This window comes from Perna viridis, chromosome 7, assembly GCF_037379345.1.
Source record: "Perna viridis isolate PV_CMFRI_1.1 ecotype Kerala chromosome 7, ASM3737934v1, whole genome shotgun sequence".
NCBI classification, from domain to species: Eukaryota; Metazoa; Mollusca; class Bivalvia; order Mytilida; family Mytilidae; genus Perna; species Perna viridis.
In genome coordinates, this window is record NC_142451.1 from 29,373,128 (window position 1) to 29,387,349 (window position 14,222).

At 32.3% G+C, this 14,222-nt stretch overlaps 1 protein-coding gene across 12 annotated transcripts in view; it reads left to right on the forward strand.

The window, feature by feature from the left end:
• Positions 1-9,343, forward strand: part of LOC148612178 (influenza virus NS1A-binding protein-like) — a 43,939-nt gene extending 34,596 nt beyond the window's left edge. For all 12 annotated transcript variants that reach the window (XM_088593395.1, XM_088593394.1, XM_088593390.1 and 9 more), the window contains 3 exons: positions 2,626-2,751; positions 3,604-3,777; positions 4,940-9,343. In XM_088593395.1, the coding sequence (XP_088449521.1) occupies positions 2,626-2,751; positions 3,604-3,777; positions 4,940-5,220 (581 nt within the window). In that variant the 3' untranslated portion in view covers positions 5,221-9,343. The remainder of the gene's footprint in view (positions 1-2,625; positions 2,752-3,603; positions 3,778-4,939) is intronic.
• The last annotated feature ends 4,879 nt before the right edge of the window (positions 9,344-14,222 follow it).

Sequence of the window (14,222 nt, forward strand, 5' to 3'; positions counted from 1 at the left end):
ACCAAAATTTCAAATACATAATCTAAAAAAAAGAGCATGCTGACTAATCTATTTTTTCTTCTTATATGGTTCTGGCATGAAAGGTCTTAAATGATTTTACAACTCTTTGAAGCCCTTGTTATTCTTAATTAGAGTAGCAAACATCCTTAGGACAGGTTTCATGGTACCTGAAGGAGGTAGACCTAGGATGAGGAATGTAACTCTTGAAATTGGTGATATATTTGTATCTCATTTAATTTCACCAGCCTATCAAGCTTCCATTTGAAACAGAATGAAATCAGTCCAAGTTACTTTGGTGCTTACATGAGATTGATGTATAATGATGAATAAAAACGTTACAATGATTTGTAAGAGGTGTGTCCTTAAAACTAGATCAAATTGTAGATAATAATCTTTGCAGCTGGTCAGTTTTTGTTCATCCTTAATTTGATCATTTGTTCTTTTTCTTGATTATATTGAAAGTTTAATTTTATGGTTTATTATGTTAACTACTGAAATTAAAAGTAATCTCTTGGTTCTAGGTTAAATATTGTAATTTACAAAATAAGGAAAACCTTAGAAACTGGTTTCTGAATATTTTTAGACTTGTGCAGGAAAGGTTTATTTTTTCAAACGAAGATTATCAGATGAAAAAGAGATTTCCAACACGAACACTAAATTTCTTTTTAAAATGAACAGTGTCAAAATTCTTAAGACATTAAACAAATAATTGAACAATATCCTGAGGTTAAAATTGAAAATTTGGTTAAAAAAACAAAATCAATTTGAAAAGAATTAGGAACAAATCTTCAGTAAAATTATGAAGAGGAAATCTTCAGTGCATTTATAAATATTTGAAACAAGATGCAATATTGACTTACCTCCCTTCTCGAAGTTCAATGAGATATGGTTCATCTAGAAATCCAGGCATGTATTTAAGGAGAGAGGTGTTAATCATAGATTTTACCTCATCACAGGATAGTGCTAATTTTGACAGGTGAAATTTAAAGGTGTTAAAAGATGACATTTTGGTGACATTTAAATTTTATGAAAATGATTTGTGGAATTGATCTGTTAAATATATTATTGGATTAAAAGTATGTGTGTTAGCCAAAGCTATTGACCAAGTAATTCTTTGTCTTCTGATTTTATATCATAATTTCAGATATATATTGTTGACCGTATTTTTTTATATATTAAATAGAGCCATGATTTTTAAACAACTGGAATAAAATTTGTGGTTATTTAATGGTATGGTTCAGACATTTGGTTTTTATTCGAATATTTGAATATTAGTTGGCTGACCTTTTATCATAAAATTGTATATGGAGGTTCCCAACTACAAACAAAAGGTTGTTTAGGGGATATGGATCCCAACCATTGTAGAATTAGGGGCAAAAAGGGACCAAAAACATACATTTTATTGAATTTAACTAGAAAAATCCAGTAAAAGCATGGGAATGTCTTAAGATATTCTTAATTTCAGTGGTTGTGACTTGAGCTAAGTTAGAATAAGGGGTTTAAAAGGGGCCAGAAGCCAGTATTTTTTTCTGATTTCTGGATAATAGCTTCAGTGAAAGGGAATGAATCTCTCTGAAATTGTACCATAAGGTGTCATACCTACAAAGGAAGGTTTGGATTGATTTTAGAGGTTTCAACTGTAACCATTTTGGAATAAGGAGCCTAATTGATTTTGGTCATATTCTCATCCTGCATCAAAAATCTAATTTTCTAGGATCTTCAGGTTAGGGGTGTAAAAAGCTAAGAAAGGGAAGCACGAAAATTTTGAAGGGTAATATTTATGAAAAATCAAGATATTTTGTTCGAAGAAAAAATCACATTATAAGGGGGCTTATGCCGGGCACACCTTTTCTTAAATCTGCACCACATCCATGTTTTCACAGAATGTTTTCTTTCTGTTGTCCTGGTTAGGAAATATCAATGTACCCCTTAATAGATTCATAGTCAAGACTTGGAAATGTTTAACAAGCATAGTAATAATCATTAAACATTATAGACAGCGGCTAATAAAGGATATCAAATCCTTCTGCTGACATTTTTTTACCTCCCCTTTCAACAAAATGGTTTTTTCTCCGGTCAGTCTGTCTAGTAAATTAGGTTGTTTTCATGAAATGAAAATGAATAGCATTTACCAGGACTTTGTGATTTTTTATGGTTTTTCATCATAAAACAAAAGGCATTTTATATAGGCAGTACGGAAATAAGTATAAAATGAATATCTTGCTTTTGTATCTTATCTTTTCTGCCAAAGTCAGTGTAAAAGTTAACTATTGTGGGATGCCAACTTTTTGGATTTCATGGGATCAGTTAAATACATAATCAGATCGTGTAAAAATAGCAAGATCTAATGGATTCTATAAAATGACAAAAATGTGTTAGACCAAAACAAATTACCTGGAAATGATATACTACATGGGGGTGTAAAATTTGGCATATTTGAGGCAAAAAGTATTAAAAAATATTGGTGTTTCTAATTTGGCAAATGCTTATTTTTATACTGAGAGTAAATATTTTGTGGCATTTATCATGACCCACTGCTAAATTACACCTAAATTAGTACCATGTGGAAATGTACGGTCTGGGTTCTTGCTCACTTCATTAATTTATTTTATCTTTTTTTTTCAGCTTTGATCAGTGTTGGTGGCAAGCTGTATTGTATTGGTGGTTGTGTGGGTCAGAACAGTGTGACTGACTGTGAAGTGTTTGATACAGAGACCAAAACTTGGTCCAAAATTGCACCGTTACCTACAGGTATCACATGGTTTGGAATTTTGATTACGGCCAAATTTTTATGATTTTTATACCACACAAAATGTAAATAAATGTAAATGGAAATTTATTTTGTATGTAAATAGTCCATTAATGGAACTAGTAGAATGTTGTAGAAAATAAATGTTCTTTGAGTAGAGGGTTAACTCCCTTTGCTTGAACTTATTAAACTGGTAAAACTTCCAAATTATGATTATGAAAGTGTGCTACTTTCCTTAGAGTTTTCTATCAAATATCTGATTTGAATATTTTATTTAAAATATTTTATTTTCATTTTTCCATGAAATTGATATACTTTGATACAAAAATTGGAGTTCCAAAATAATTGCCTTTATATAGACCAACCCTTCACTATATGAGAAGGCATTGTTTCTTTCATTTTTTTTTTCACAATATAAAGGAAGTTTGATGTTCTGTAATTTATTTCAGTTGATAACAAACATTCATATACAAATGTTGGAAGAAACGATTCAGCGACAAACTTGCATTTAATTTAATATATTGATAACAGTGTTTTATCGAATGTTCCCTGTGAAATAAATTCTGTAATTTCACTCTTGGACTTTCTCCAGCCAAAACATCACAACTTTGAAACCAGTTCATAAAATTTGAAATTTATGTTGAAAATAGCAATGAATAATTGAGGAAATCTACCGGTATATAATTAATAGGATAATCAACTGGTTATTGTGAATAACCAAAATATGATCACTCATACCAAGAACACTGTAAGATTTAACATGTGCAGAGCAAGTTCTGCACACTCGTTAAATCTAGGCATTCTTCAGCACTCGTTAGTATTATATCTGTCTGCAAAATTGATTTTTTTTTCAGCTCGATACCAGATAGCTGTGAGTTACTTCCAAGGTTTTATCTATGCTATTGGTGGTACAGATGGATGGAATTGTCTTGGGATTACAGAGATCTATGACATCAAGTCCAATAAATGGGTTGTGGGACCAAGTCTGAATGTCAATAGGAGAGGCGCTGGTTGTGATGTTTTAAATGGTAAGACTTTGATAGATGGATTTCCCAATGTAAATTTTCATTGGAATTTTGAAATGCCTATTTTGATTTTCACAAATGTTAAATTTAGCAAACTTTACTTCTTTGTATACTAGTATATAGTGCATAATGTCTGTTGCAACTACCATATGGCTGTTATTTTGGCAGATGTAAATTTAGCGATTTTGAAACAGAAAGATATATGAAAATTTTTGGCATTTCTAATTTTGACAGATGGAAAGTGCCCAGATTAAATATTTGCAGAATTTATTTTGGCATATTTAAATAGACCACTAAAAAACATCAAAGTAAGCATGCCATCAAAATTACCTGCTATATATGGTAACTTATTAGCTTGTCACTGGATTGCTGTTTGACCTTGTTAACCAGTTAATCTACACACAGGATTTTCACTTGTCTATATTTCATTTATATATTTGAAATAACAGAAGAAATTACTATTTAATATGTCTGTCTGTGTAAGAATCAGGCAGTGGGTGAAACATGGTATAAAATAAACCCTTCATTTTGAAAAGTGTATTTTGACTTTTTGTACCATCAAATTCAAGGAAAGAAATACAACATTTTTCATAAATTGAGTTATAATTTCTTAAAATGAATATTTATAGGGCAGGTAACTCTCTCAAAAACATCATTTTTCTAACATTTTATTAAAAATTTCTGGGCAATTGCAGTAATGCAGAGATCAAATAGTGACCTTTTCAAATTGAGAACCATCCTTGAGTGAAATTATATTGTCAGATCAGTGAGTTTTTAAGGTGAATGTCTAATTTTTCCCATTTTGCCTGATGCTTTCAAAGACTTATACTTAATGATTGGGATCAAATACAAAAATATAATCATGTCCTTAAAGCAACATAACTACTGTGAAAGTATAATTGTTCATGGGGTACCAATTTTCATGGTTTTCATGGGTCTGGTAAACCATGAGATTTGGTTCCCAATGAAGAGGAAATTTCCCATTCGTTTGTGTGATAGAGTTTCAAATCCACGAATTCAAGAATCTGTAAACTGATACTTTTTCCCTAAATCATGAAAAATTGGTACCCACAAATAAAAGTACCTTCACAGTAATGAAAGGAAAACATTTGTTATATTTTAGTGATATATCCTAGGATATACTGTATGGTACCATTTGTTTCAGGTAAATTGTATGTTGTTGGAGGAAGTGATGGATCACACAGTCTTAAATCGTCAGAAATTTTGGAGAACAATTCATTCATACTTGGACCTCCAATGAGTATAGGCAGGGCCAATGTTAGTGTTGTGACTTTAAACAATCGTCTTTTTGCCGTGGGAGGATTCAGTGGCAAAAAGTTTCTGGATACATTTGAATACTTGGACTCAAAAAATGATGAATGGAGTGGATACTGCCCAGCGAACAGCAATAACCAGGCCAGACAAGAGAGTGGAAATTCAAGTTAACAGAACATACTCCCTTTTTTCCACATTTCATTGTAAATTACATAAGGGTGCTTCTTTTTTCCCTGTTTTTTTTCATTATTCATTTGTAAATGGTCAACCATCATTTTTTCATTAGTTTTCTTTATGAGAAATGGAGTTATTGTTCTTGATTAGAGGGTACTAACAGGTTCAACAATGTCACATTGGGAGCCAAGAGTTACTTTTGTTTTGCTTTCCATAAACAATAAAATATATATATTTTTTTTACCAATGAAATATCTTTGAATATGAACTTAATTATTGATTTTTGTGTATCAATTTTCATTTTTTTATTGATTAATCAGTTAGCCAACTTTTCTAATGAAATGTCAAGTGCTGGTTTAGAGAGGTTTTTTTTAGAAATGCAATCAGTTTGAAATAAGGTATCTCATTAAGTGTTTGTTCTATATGAAAGACTATTTTCCACATCAAATGTGCTTGTAGTATATTGTGTTCATTGAAATTTAAGAAGTGCAGCTCTGCCTTAAAATCAGGCAGAAGCTTATTACAAATGATTCATGCATTTCTTAATCCCAAATATATATTTAAACAGTTTCATTGATTATCTTGAGATATGAAGAATCATCCCTCCCTGGTTTTTAAGCAGAACCATACTTAAAAACAACTGAATTTTTTCCTGTCAATTATTGCTCAGTATTTGTGATTACATGGTTAATACCCTTGCTAGTTTTCATTTCATTTTTCGCAACTACTTTGTGGCTTTTTTTGTCTTGAAATAGTTTAATTTGTGTCTGAATTATCTTTACAAGTAGGTTCAGTTTTGCATTTATATAGATGTGTTTTTTGTTTTTTGGTTTTTTTTGAAAGGTTAATATTTTTGTGTGTGTTTATGTGTTTATGTAGTCATTTGTTTATTTAGTTATGTCAATAAGATGATAATGATAGAAAAATGAAATGCCAAATGTTTCTTTTCCTGTGTAAATATGATGAAATAGATCCAGTAAAATAATTGAATATTAAGTTAACGTATCAAGACTCAAAAATTTATCTGAGTATGCTTGTGCATAACGATACCAAACTCATTGTATTTATTTATTTATGTGCATCATTTAGTGCTGTCTGTGAAACTATCAAATTTTGTTAATTTTGCTTCTATTCATGGGTTTATTTTTATTCTAACCATGTACAGTTGATAAAACGATATATTTTTCCAGTATTTATTGGGCATTTTAAATGACATTGTACTAAGAACATGACAGTTATGAGGAGACGGCACCGTAACAGCTTTTAAGAACATTATTAGGATATGATGCTTATTTTCAATTCATGTTCTTTCGCTTCTTTTGTGCTGTTGATTGCTCAAACTTTTTTGCATGTTAGAGTTTATTTTATATAATTATATTTGCTTTTAATGAAAAAGTACAAGATTTGTTCACACCAGAAATGCTGTAGTTTAAAATCTAGATCATGGAATGTAATTTTATGCAGTCATATTTATTCGCAGAACATTAATTTTTTTTTTACCAGCAGTAATGGTACAAGATTCAGCTTTTATACCTATAGCATGTTGAACACTGGTATTGGTACATTTACTTTCTTTTGTTCCTTGTGTAAATAGTCTGAGGGTGGCTTTCTATATTCTTGCTCTCTCAGATAGAGTTATAAAGGTTTTTTTAATATATTTTCTTCTAATTTGCTCTTCAGGCTAGTTTCGTATTTGACAAACATTTTCTGTGAATCACTATTTTTGTTTAAAAAAATTGTAGGAGTTAATGGACTTTGTTAGATTATTGGAATTAGGGGACTTTGTTCAACTGTAGAAGTTAAGGGACTTTGTTTCACTCACTGATGTGTGAATATAGAGCTACTGAATTCCTTTTGTGATAATTAACATTTCCTCCCATTGGAGCATTATATAAATTAATAAGAGCCAGTGATTGTTATCTGCTGAAATTTTAAAATCTTATATAGAGTTTCAGTTCTCAACTATATGCAGTAGATAAATAAATTGTAAAAAAAAGAAGAGAAAAAGTTGATTAAAACACCTGGTCACTACTTTTGACAATTAGCATCTGGCTGCAAGATCTGTTAAACCTAGTCATAGCTTCTGTATCAGTTCAGTTAAATCTAAATGAACTTGTAATCTGTAAAATTACTTTTAACTTGCTCAGATGGTCAGGTGTTTAAAAAATATTAGCATCACTTATTCCTGCAGGTGGTTTCTGTTCCAGTGTTCAGGACCTGCTATCGTTCATTGTACATGACTGGCAGTAGCATCACCACAGTTTTCTGCAGTTATAAATCTTCTGTTGGGTCCAGAAAATTCCTCTTTTGATCTCATATATTCTTTGGTGAAATTTCTTAAATAGATTTTAACACTTTTATACTAGGTGTCAAATTCCAAAACCATATGTAAGGATATAAGCATGTTTGCTATGAAATATTACTTTTTTTTTCTGAGTTCACCTATGTATGTGTGCATGTGTGATTTTCCATTCCAGAAACATGAAGGCAGCTTTGTTGGAAAAATTTCAATAGAGTGTTTCAATCATAACTTTATTCAATCATTGCATGTGCTAAGAACTGTTCCTAGTAATTATATATGATTAACTTAAGTTTTTGTTTACATATGTTAACAAGCCAATATTTACCCATGAGAATCACAGGATAAGCATATGGCTATCATATGTTGATTATCATATGTGGCACATTTGGCTGTTTATAGTATTCTGTATAATATTAACCTTTGTATAAAGACCTCCAACCATCAGATGTGACCATAAATTTTATTCTCTATTGAAAGGTCACTTAGTACAGGTTTGACTGTATTTAGAAAATAAGGACATTAAGTAAAATTTTATGAATCAATTTATTTTCCTTCTAGTCGGGTTTGAATGTACATTAAACATGTGACATGAAGTAAACTTGAAAATTTATTGATTTTTCTTCCTATCATAACTGTTGCATGGGATTTGGTGGTGTAAATATACTTCAACAGTTATTGTGTTTGCAATTCTAGGTGTGAAAACAAATGCTGTTTTTTTTTTTTTTTTTTTTGTTTACCAAGGAAATTTGTAAAGGTGATAAATTTCAAACAAAGAAATTGTTAGTAATTTTGTTTTTTGTTTTTGAACAATAATGATTTTTTATGGGGTACTTTTTATTAGGGTATTTCATACATTGCAATTTACATTATAAACGAGTACAACTATAAAGGTTATGAATTATGATGAAATGTTACATTTTCATGAAATATGATCTCTCAATGGTGAAAAGTTTAAATCTCAAATTTTGTACTGTTTTTTTTTGTTTTTTTTCAAAATCATTTGGTCACAGACATATCCTATGTATAGAATTTATAAAAACTTTAATTTTGCAATGTATTGTTTCAGTTTATGCAATTCATTTGATGAAACTATACAATACAGGGTTCAGAATGTTTTCAGGTATTTTGAAACGGACCAAGTAAGTTTGTCGTCATTTATTAGTATTTTGTCTGTGCGACAAAGAGTGTGATATGTATGTCAGTTTTGAACATCTCATCATTAATGGTTTTGTTTATCAGCCATGTCACTGTCAATTTGAAGCTCCTTTGTCATTGGAAACTGCCAATACTTTTATGGTTTCAGAATGAGGTAGAAAATATCAGGCAATAATAACAATGGAAAAACAATAAAGTAGACAATAATTTTTTATTACTAGGACACCATGCCTGTTACACTGTGATTTCTGTGATTTTGGTCAGTTATGTTACTTTTAATTCTTTTTAATTTAACCAAGAGAATGTTTTGGTTTTTGGGGTTTTTTTTTCCCTCCAAAATTTACATTTTTAGAGAAGAAAAAATCAGTTGACACTTGTCACTTAATTACTGGTAGACTTTTCAAATAGCTTTTGAGCTGTAATTTTTCATCTGGTGGGGTTGTTGTCTCTTTGACATATTCACCATATCCATTTTCATTATATTACAATAACCCCTAAAAACTTATAAAGATCACCTTATATTGATAGAGATCTTTATCTTAATAATTTTGCACATTTTACCCTATTGTTTTCATTGTATACTATTCCAAACTCACTATCCAGGGTATGATTATATAAGCTATGTCCTACATTTGTTAAGTTAATAAATCCTGTTTAAATTTACCTGTGTTCATCTTTTTGTGCCAGTTACCTGTGTTCATTTTTTTGTGTCAGTTACCCGTGTTCATTTTTTGTGTCCATTTTTCGTGTCGGTTACCTGTGTGTTGTTTGTGGTGCCTGTTCCTCATGTTCATGAGGCAAGTAACATAATATGTAAATCTGTTGTACAAGACACTCATTTTCATCACTAACCTGTGTTCAGTTTTGTAGAAAGTTACATGTGCAGATCTTTTGTATAAGTTACTGGTGTTCATTTTTTTGTGAAAATAACCAGGCCTCAACTTTGGAGGAACTTACCTCTGATCTATGCCAGTTACACAGGTTCATCAATTAGGCAAGTTGTATTTGTAGATCTTTAGTACCAGTTCCACATGTTCCTCCTTTAGGCAGGTTGCATGTGAAGATCATTAGTACTAGTTCCATATGTTCATCCACTGGGCAAGTTACATGTGAAGGTAATTGTTACCAGTCACACATGTTCATCCATTGGGAAAGTTACATGTGTAGATCATCAGTACTAGTTACCATTTGTTCATTTTATGTGCCAGTTACATGTGTTATTCTGTTGTGGAAGCACAGCACCATTATTGATTGATATGGCTAACATTCTCAACTTTTATGGAACATTTTGCCATTTATGGATATCACTACTTCATACCATGATCAACAACATGTTACCATGGTAACTTATGAATCAACTTCGATCACCTTTTAATTTACTTCACAGTTGACTGTAATGTTGAATTTTATTTTGATTGGTTATGTCGCCTCTTAAAGAACAAAACCTTGATCCCCTGGGTATCCTGGTCACTTTATACATGTAGTGTAAATCTGAAACTATGCTGCACAATCATTACAGAAGTGTTGTACGGTTCAGGGGCCATTGGCCAATTTAAAAGAATAACAACAGAACCTGGTAGCAACTCCCATGAAACAGAAATCGCTGGTTTTTTTTCCGAAACAATGCTTACCTTATCGTACCCCTACAAATTACAGAGCTTTATTTGTTAACTAACTTTTCTTCAAATCAATAAGTACTGGGCTTTTTATTGTTTTCTTTTTCTTTTTTTTTTTTTTTTCTTTTTTTTTTTCTTTTTTTTTTTGTTTTTTTGTTTTTGTTTTTGTTTTGTTTTGTTTGTTTGTATTTTGTTTTTTTGGGGTTTTTTTTGTCATTCAAATACATGTATGGCTTCTCTCCGGGAGTAAAGCGGGGTATTTTGTACTTTTCAAATGCTAGAACATTGCATTTAAATATAACCCAAGAACTACTTTGTTTAAGTCCGAGAGAAAAGCTTTTATAGAAGCATCTTGCATTCTTTTTATTGCCGCTAGAATTTTGATTCCCTTGATTACTCATTCAACAGATCCTGTATATATAAAAAGACATACAAAAGATCAGAGGCTGATTACAACACTAAAACATAATTAATAATCTATTATACGGATGTGTTGTCTGAATTGTAGTAAACACAGTTTTGCACATCTATGTGATCGTTGCGACTATAATTGAAAATGTCACCGTCTAAAGCCTGGTTTGTTTATAAAAAGGCGTTAAACTTTGAACTGGCATACACAGGCAGGACAAGATATGTGCTAAATTATCTTACGTTGAAATTCGCAGACCCTGGAAAAAAGCAACACACCTACCGGTGCACCTGGTCCATACTCCCACTCTTTAGTGGAGTCCGAGTTGCTCATTTGTTTTTGTTGCTTTGTACGTGATTTTTTTTTGTCATTTCATGTTCTTTGTTATGTTTGTAATTTGTGAACTTGCTGCATAAGAAAGAGCGTGTAGTGCATGACAAATCTCCACTTAAATGGTGGAATGAAAACTCTGCAAAATACCCTGAGCATTCTTTCAGTCTTGGCCCGTCAGTATTTGAGCATTCCAGGAACTTCCATTACGTCTGAACGAATACTAGTAGTTACGAAATTAAGAAATCGGCTGTGTTCGATAATATTATTTTCTTGAACAAAACATATATTTCGGATACTAAAACTGCCATATGTAAACAAAATCTACCGGTTAACCGGTTAACCGATCGACAGTTCTTACCTTTAACCGATTATTAACTTCAGATGATTTTGACAACACTAGTAAAAAGTAATAGAATTCACAGTATTAAATTGAATATTTACACCAGTATTGAACGCAATATTGCTATACCAGAAAAAAAAATTACGAACACCTTGTGCACTGCATTCAGGCACCACTGTTAAGCGAAAGAAATGATCGTGAACAGATCGGTATGGTCCATACTGTAACTGGTTTTGAATATACAAAAAGACAATTGCCTATGGAAAGAAGGACAAAGTTCTTGGTGGTTTCACAGGGGCTTGCTCCCATTATCAAACATGCTGCACCACTAGTATTTATAACTAACCTATATACTAGTGGGGCTGCGTATTAAATTTTGAAAGTGGGACCAAGCCCCTGTGGTGGTTTTGATATTAATGAATTGAAGACCTGGGTGAGTTATTTTCATCGTTGTCTCCCCTCGCCGTTCCCCTTTATTTAAAAATCGCCTTAAACCACTCACTGGATTATCAATTTGATCACCAACATTTTTAGGGTATCTAGGCTAGAAACCACTACTTCCACTTCCCATAGGCTTCTATGCAAATTTCACAATATTCAATGGCTTCTCTGGACTTTACCTTAACTTTAACCTGCAGAGGACTATATATCAGCATGATTCTACATGTGTCAGCTCACAATCCTCAGAATGGCATGTGGGGTTAGCAGACTTGCAGTGCAGTACTGGTCACCGGAAGTGAAGTGTCTATAAATAGCATGGGAAGTCCCAGTGTTATCGTAAGATAGGGGTATATTTAGAAATCATTATGGAGATTAGGCTCCACATCACAAGAAGCAAAATGCACCTATAAAATGTACAGAAATGTTTTTCCTTTCAGAAACTGTTTAAATTTTTGAAATAAGATGAGAACTCTTTTCACAGCACTATGAGGAACAGGGGTAATTTCTGCGTAGGACTATTTTTGCGTACGTTCCAAATGCTCATTGGTTGAATTGGTGGTCTGTAACCTCTACTCAGTTGAAAATTGTTCAGATTAGGCGTATTTAATATGACCGTCATTGCTATTTTTTATCACATGGGTGAAGTCACCAGTTTCAACCGATATATCTCAGAACCTGAGGTACAGGAAAATAAATGGGACTTCCTACGTTTAGCTAAAAAAACTCTACAATGTAGAGCTGGTTTTTTTTTATTATTTGGTTGAGGTTGTATGACGACTTCTTATTGGAGTTATTGCCCTTGGAAGATCAAACATGAAGATGACGTATTATCTTTAAACAATCATAACATCGGGTATTTGATACATTGCTTCTACCCCAAAGAACTTGAGATAAAGGATACTACAGACACTGTGAAGTCAGCCTAATATCTTGATCTTGGTAAAAGAAAACTATTGACCAAACTTTACGACAAACGTGATGACTTTTCATTCAAAATTGTCAACTTTCCTTTCATCTGTGGCAACATCACTTTAGCACCTGCGTATGGAGTGTTCATATCACAACACATACGTTACGCCAGAGCTTGCCGAAACTGCGCAGACTTTTTGTATCGCGCTAGAACTCTAATAAATAGGCTTCTGGAGCAGGGTTGTGTTGCTACAAGATTGAAGTCATCACTACAAAATTTTTATGGTCGTCATCATGAACTCGTGTATCGTTATGGTGTATCTATCTGCACCGTGAAAACTGATTTATTCAACGGGTCATAGTTTTCCTTTCCTCGTTTGTCTACCCCGGACTTGACTTTTTATGAGCAACTCGGCGGGTGTTTCTAAACAAGCAGAGGACGCTTGCCCTACCGGTGCACCTGGTCCATGCTCCCAGGTTTTAGTGGAGTTCGAGTTGCTCATTTGCTTTTGTTACTTTGTATGTATGGTTTTCATTACTTTGTGTTCTTTGTTGTGTATGTCTGTTTTCCATGTCTGGTCTTTGTCCCTGGATTGCATTCTGTTGATCATCGCTATAACCTTGGTTCCCTTGATTACTTTTTAACATGAATGAAAAAGTAATTAAAAAGAAACTGTGAATTATTGAAATAGTCTTCATTTGGTTCACGTTGTGACTTCTTATTAGAGTTATTGCCCTTATGATACCAAAATTGACGAATTTCGTGGAGGTTTACGAAGAAAAGTCTGTCGATAGTTAAGTAGCAGTCTTTGTAATATTCATACAAATTCTGTAAAATGTGATACACATAAAAAGTCTACATATTTTTTTTGTTAGTTTTGGTATTAAGTTGCTTTATAGGTCTATATGATGAAATGTATAAGACATTCCAATCTGCCTGCACTTAGAAGATAATCCACATGAAAAATCCAATAGTTTCTATCGTATTTTAGTGTCATTTACAGAGTTATCTCCCTTAATTTTGAATTCTACAGTACATTCTATATGATTTTTATATCCTATGAACAAGGGTTATATGAAAAGCCACATGTTCTTTTCTGTTTACTATGAAATTTTAAACAAAATATCAAAAATAAAATATGTAGGCTTTCCAACCATGAATCACATTTGCATGATTCTCACGTGGGCAGCTACTTAAATGAAATAATCCTTATAATTAGGACTACAAAAGCTAGTCTCAATTTTGACGAAGTTGTATGACGACTCTTGGTTAGAGTAACTGTCCTTAAATGGGGAAAATGTCGGTTTTTTTTGCAGTTTAGACAATAATAGATAGACAGTTGACGAATTGCTTCTTTGGACTTGTGTAGGCAAAAGTCTGCATTGGTTGTAGGATACATTGATTTTGAATCTTTTTGTTGAAACTTGATAATAAACCTTATTGTAACCAGAGCGCTGCACGACCACCTGAAACTACTCGACTGAAATCTGAAT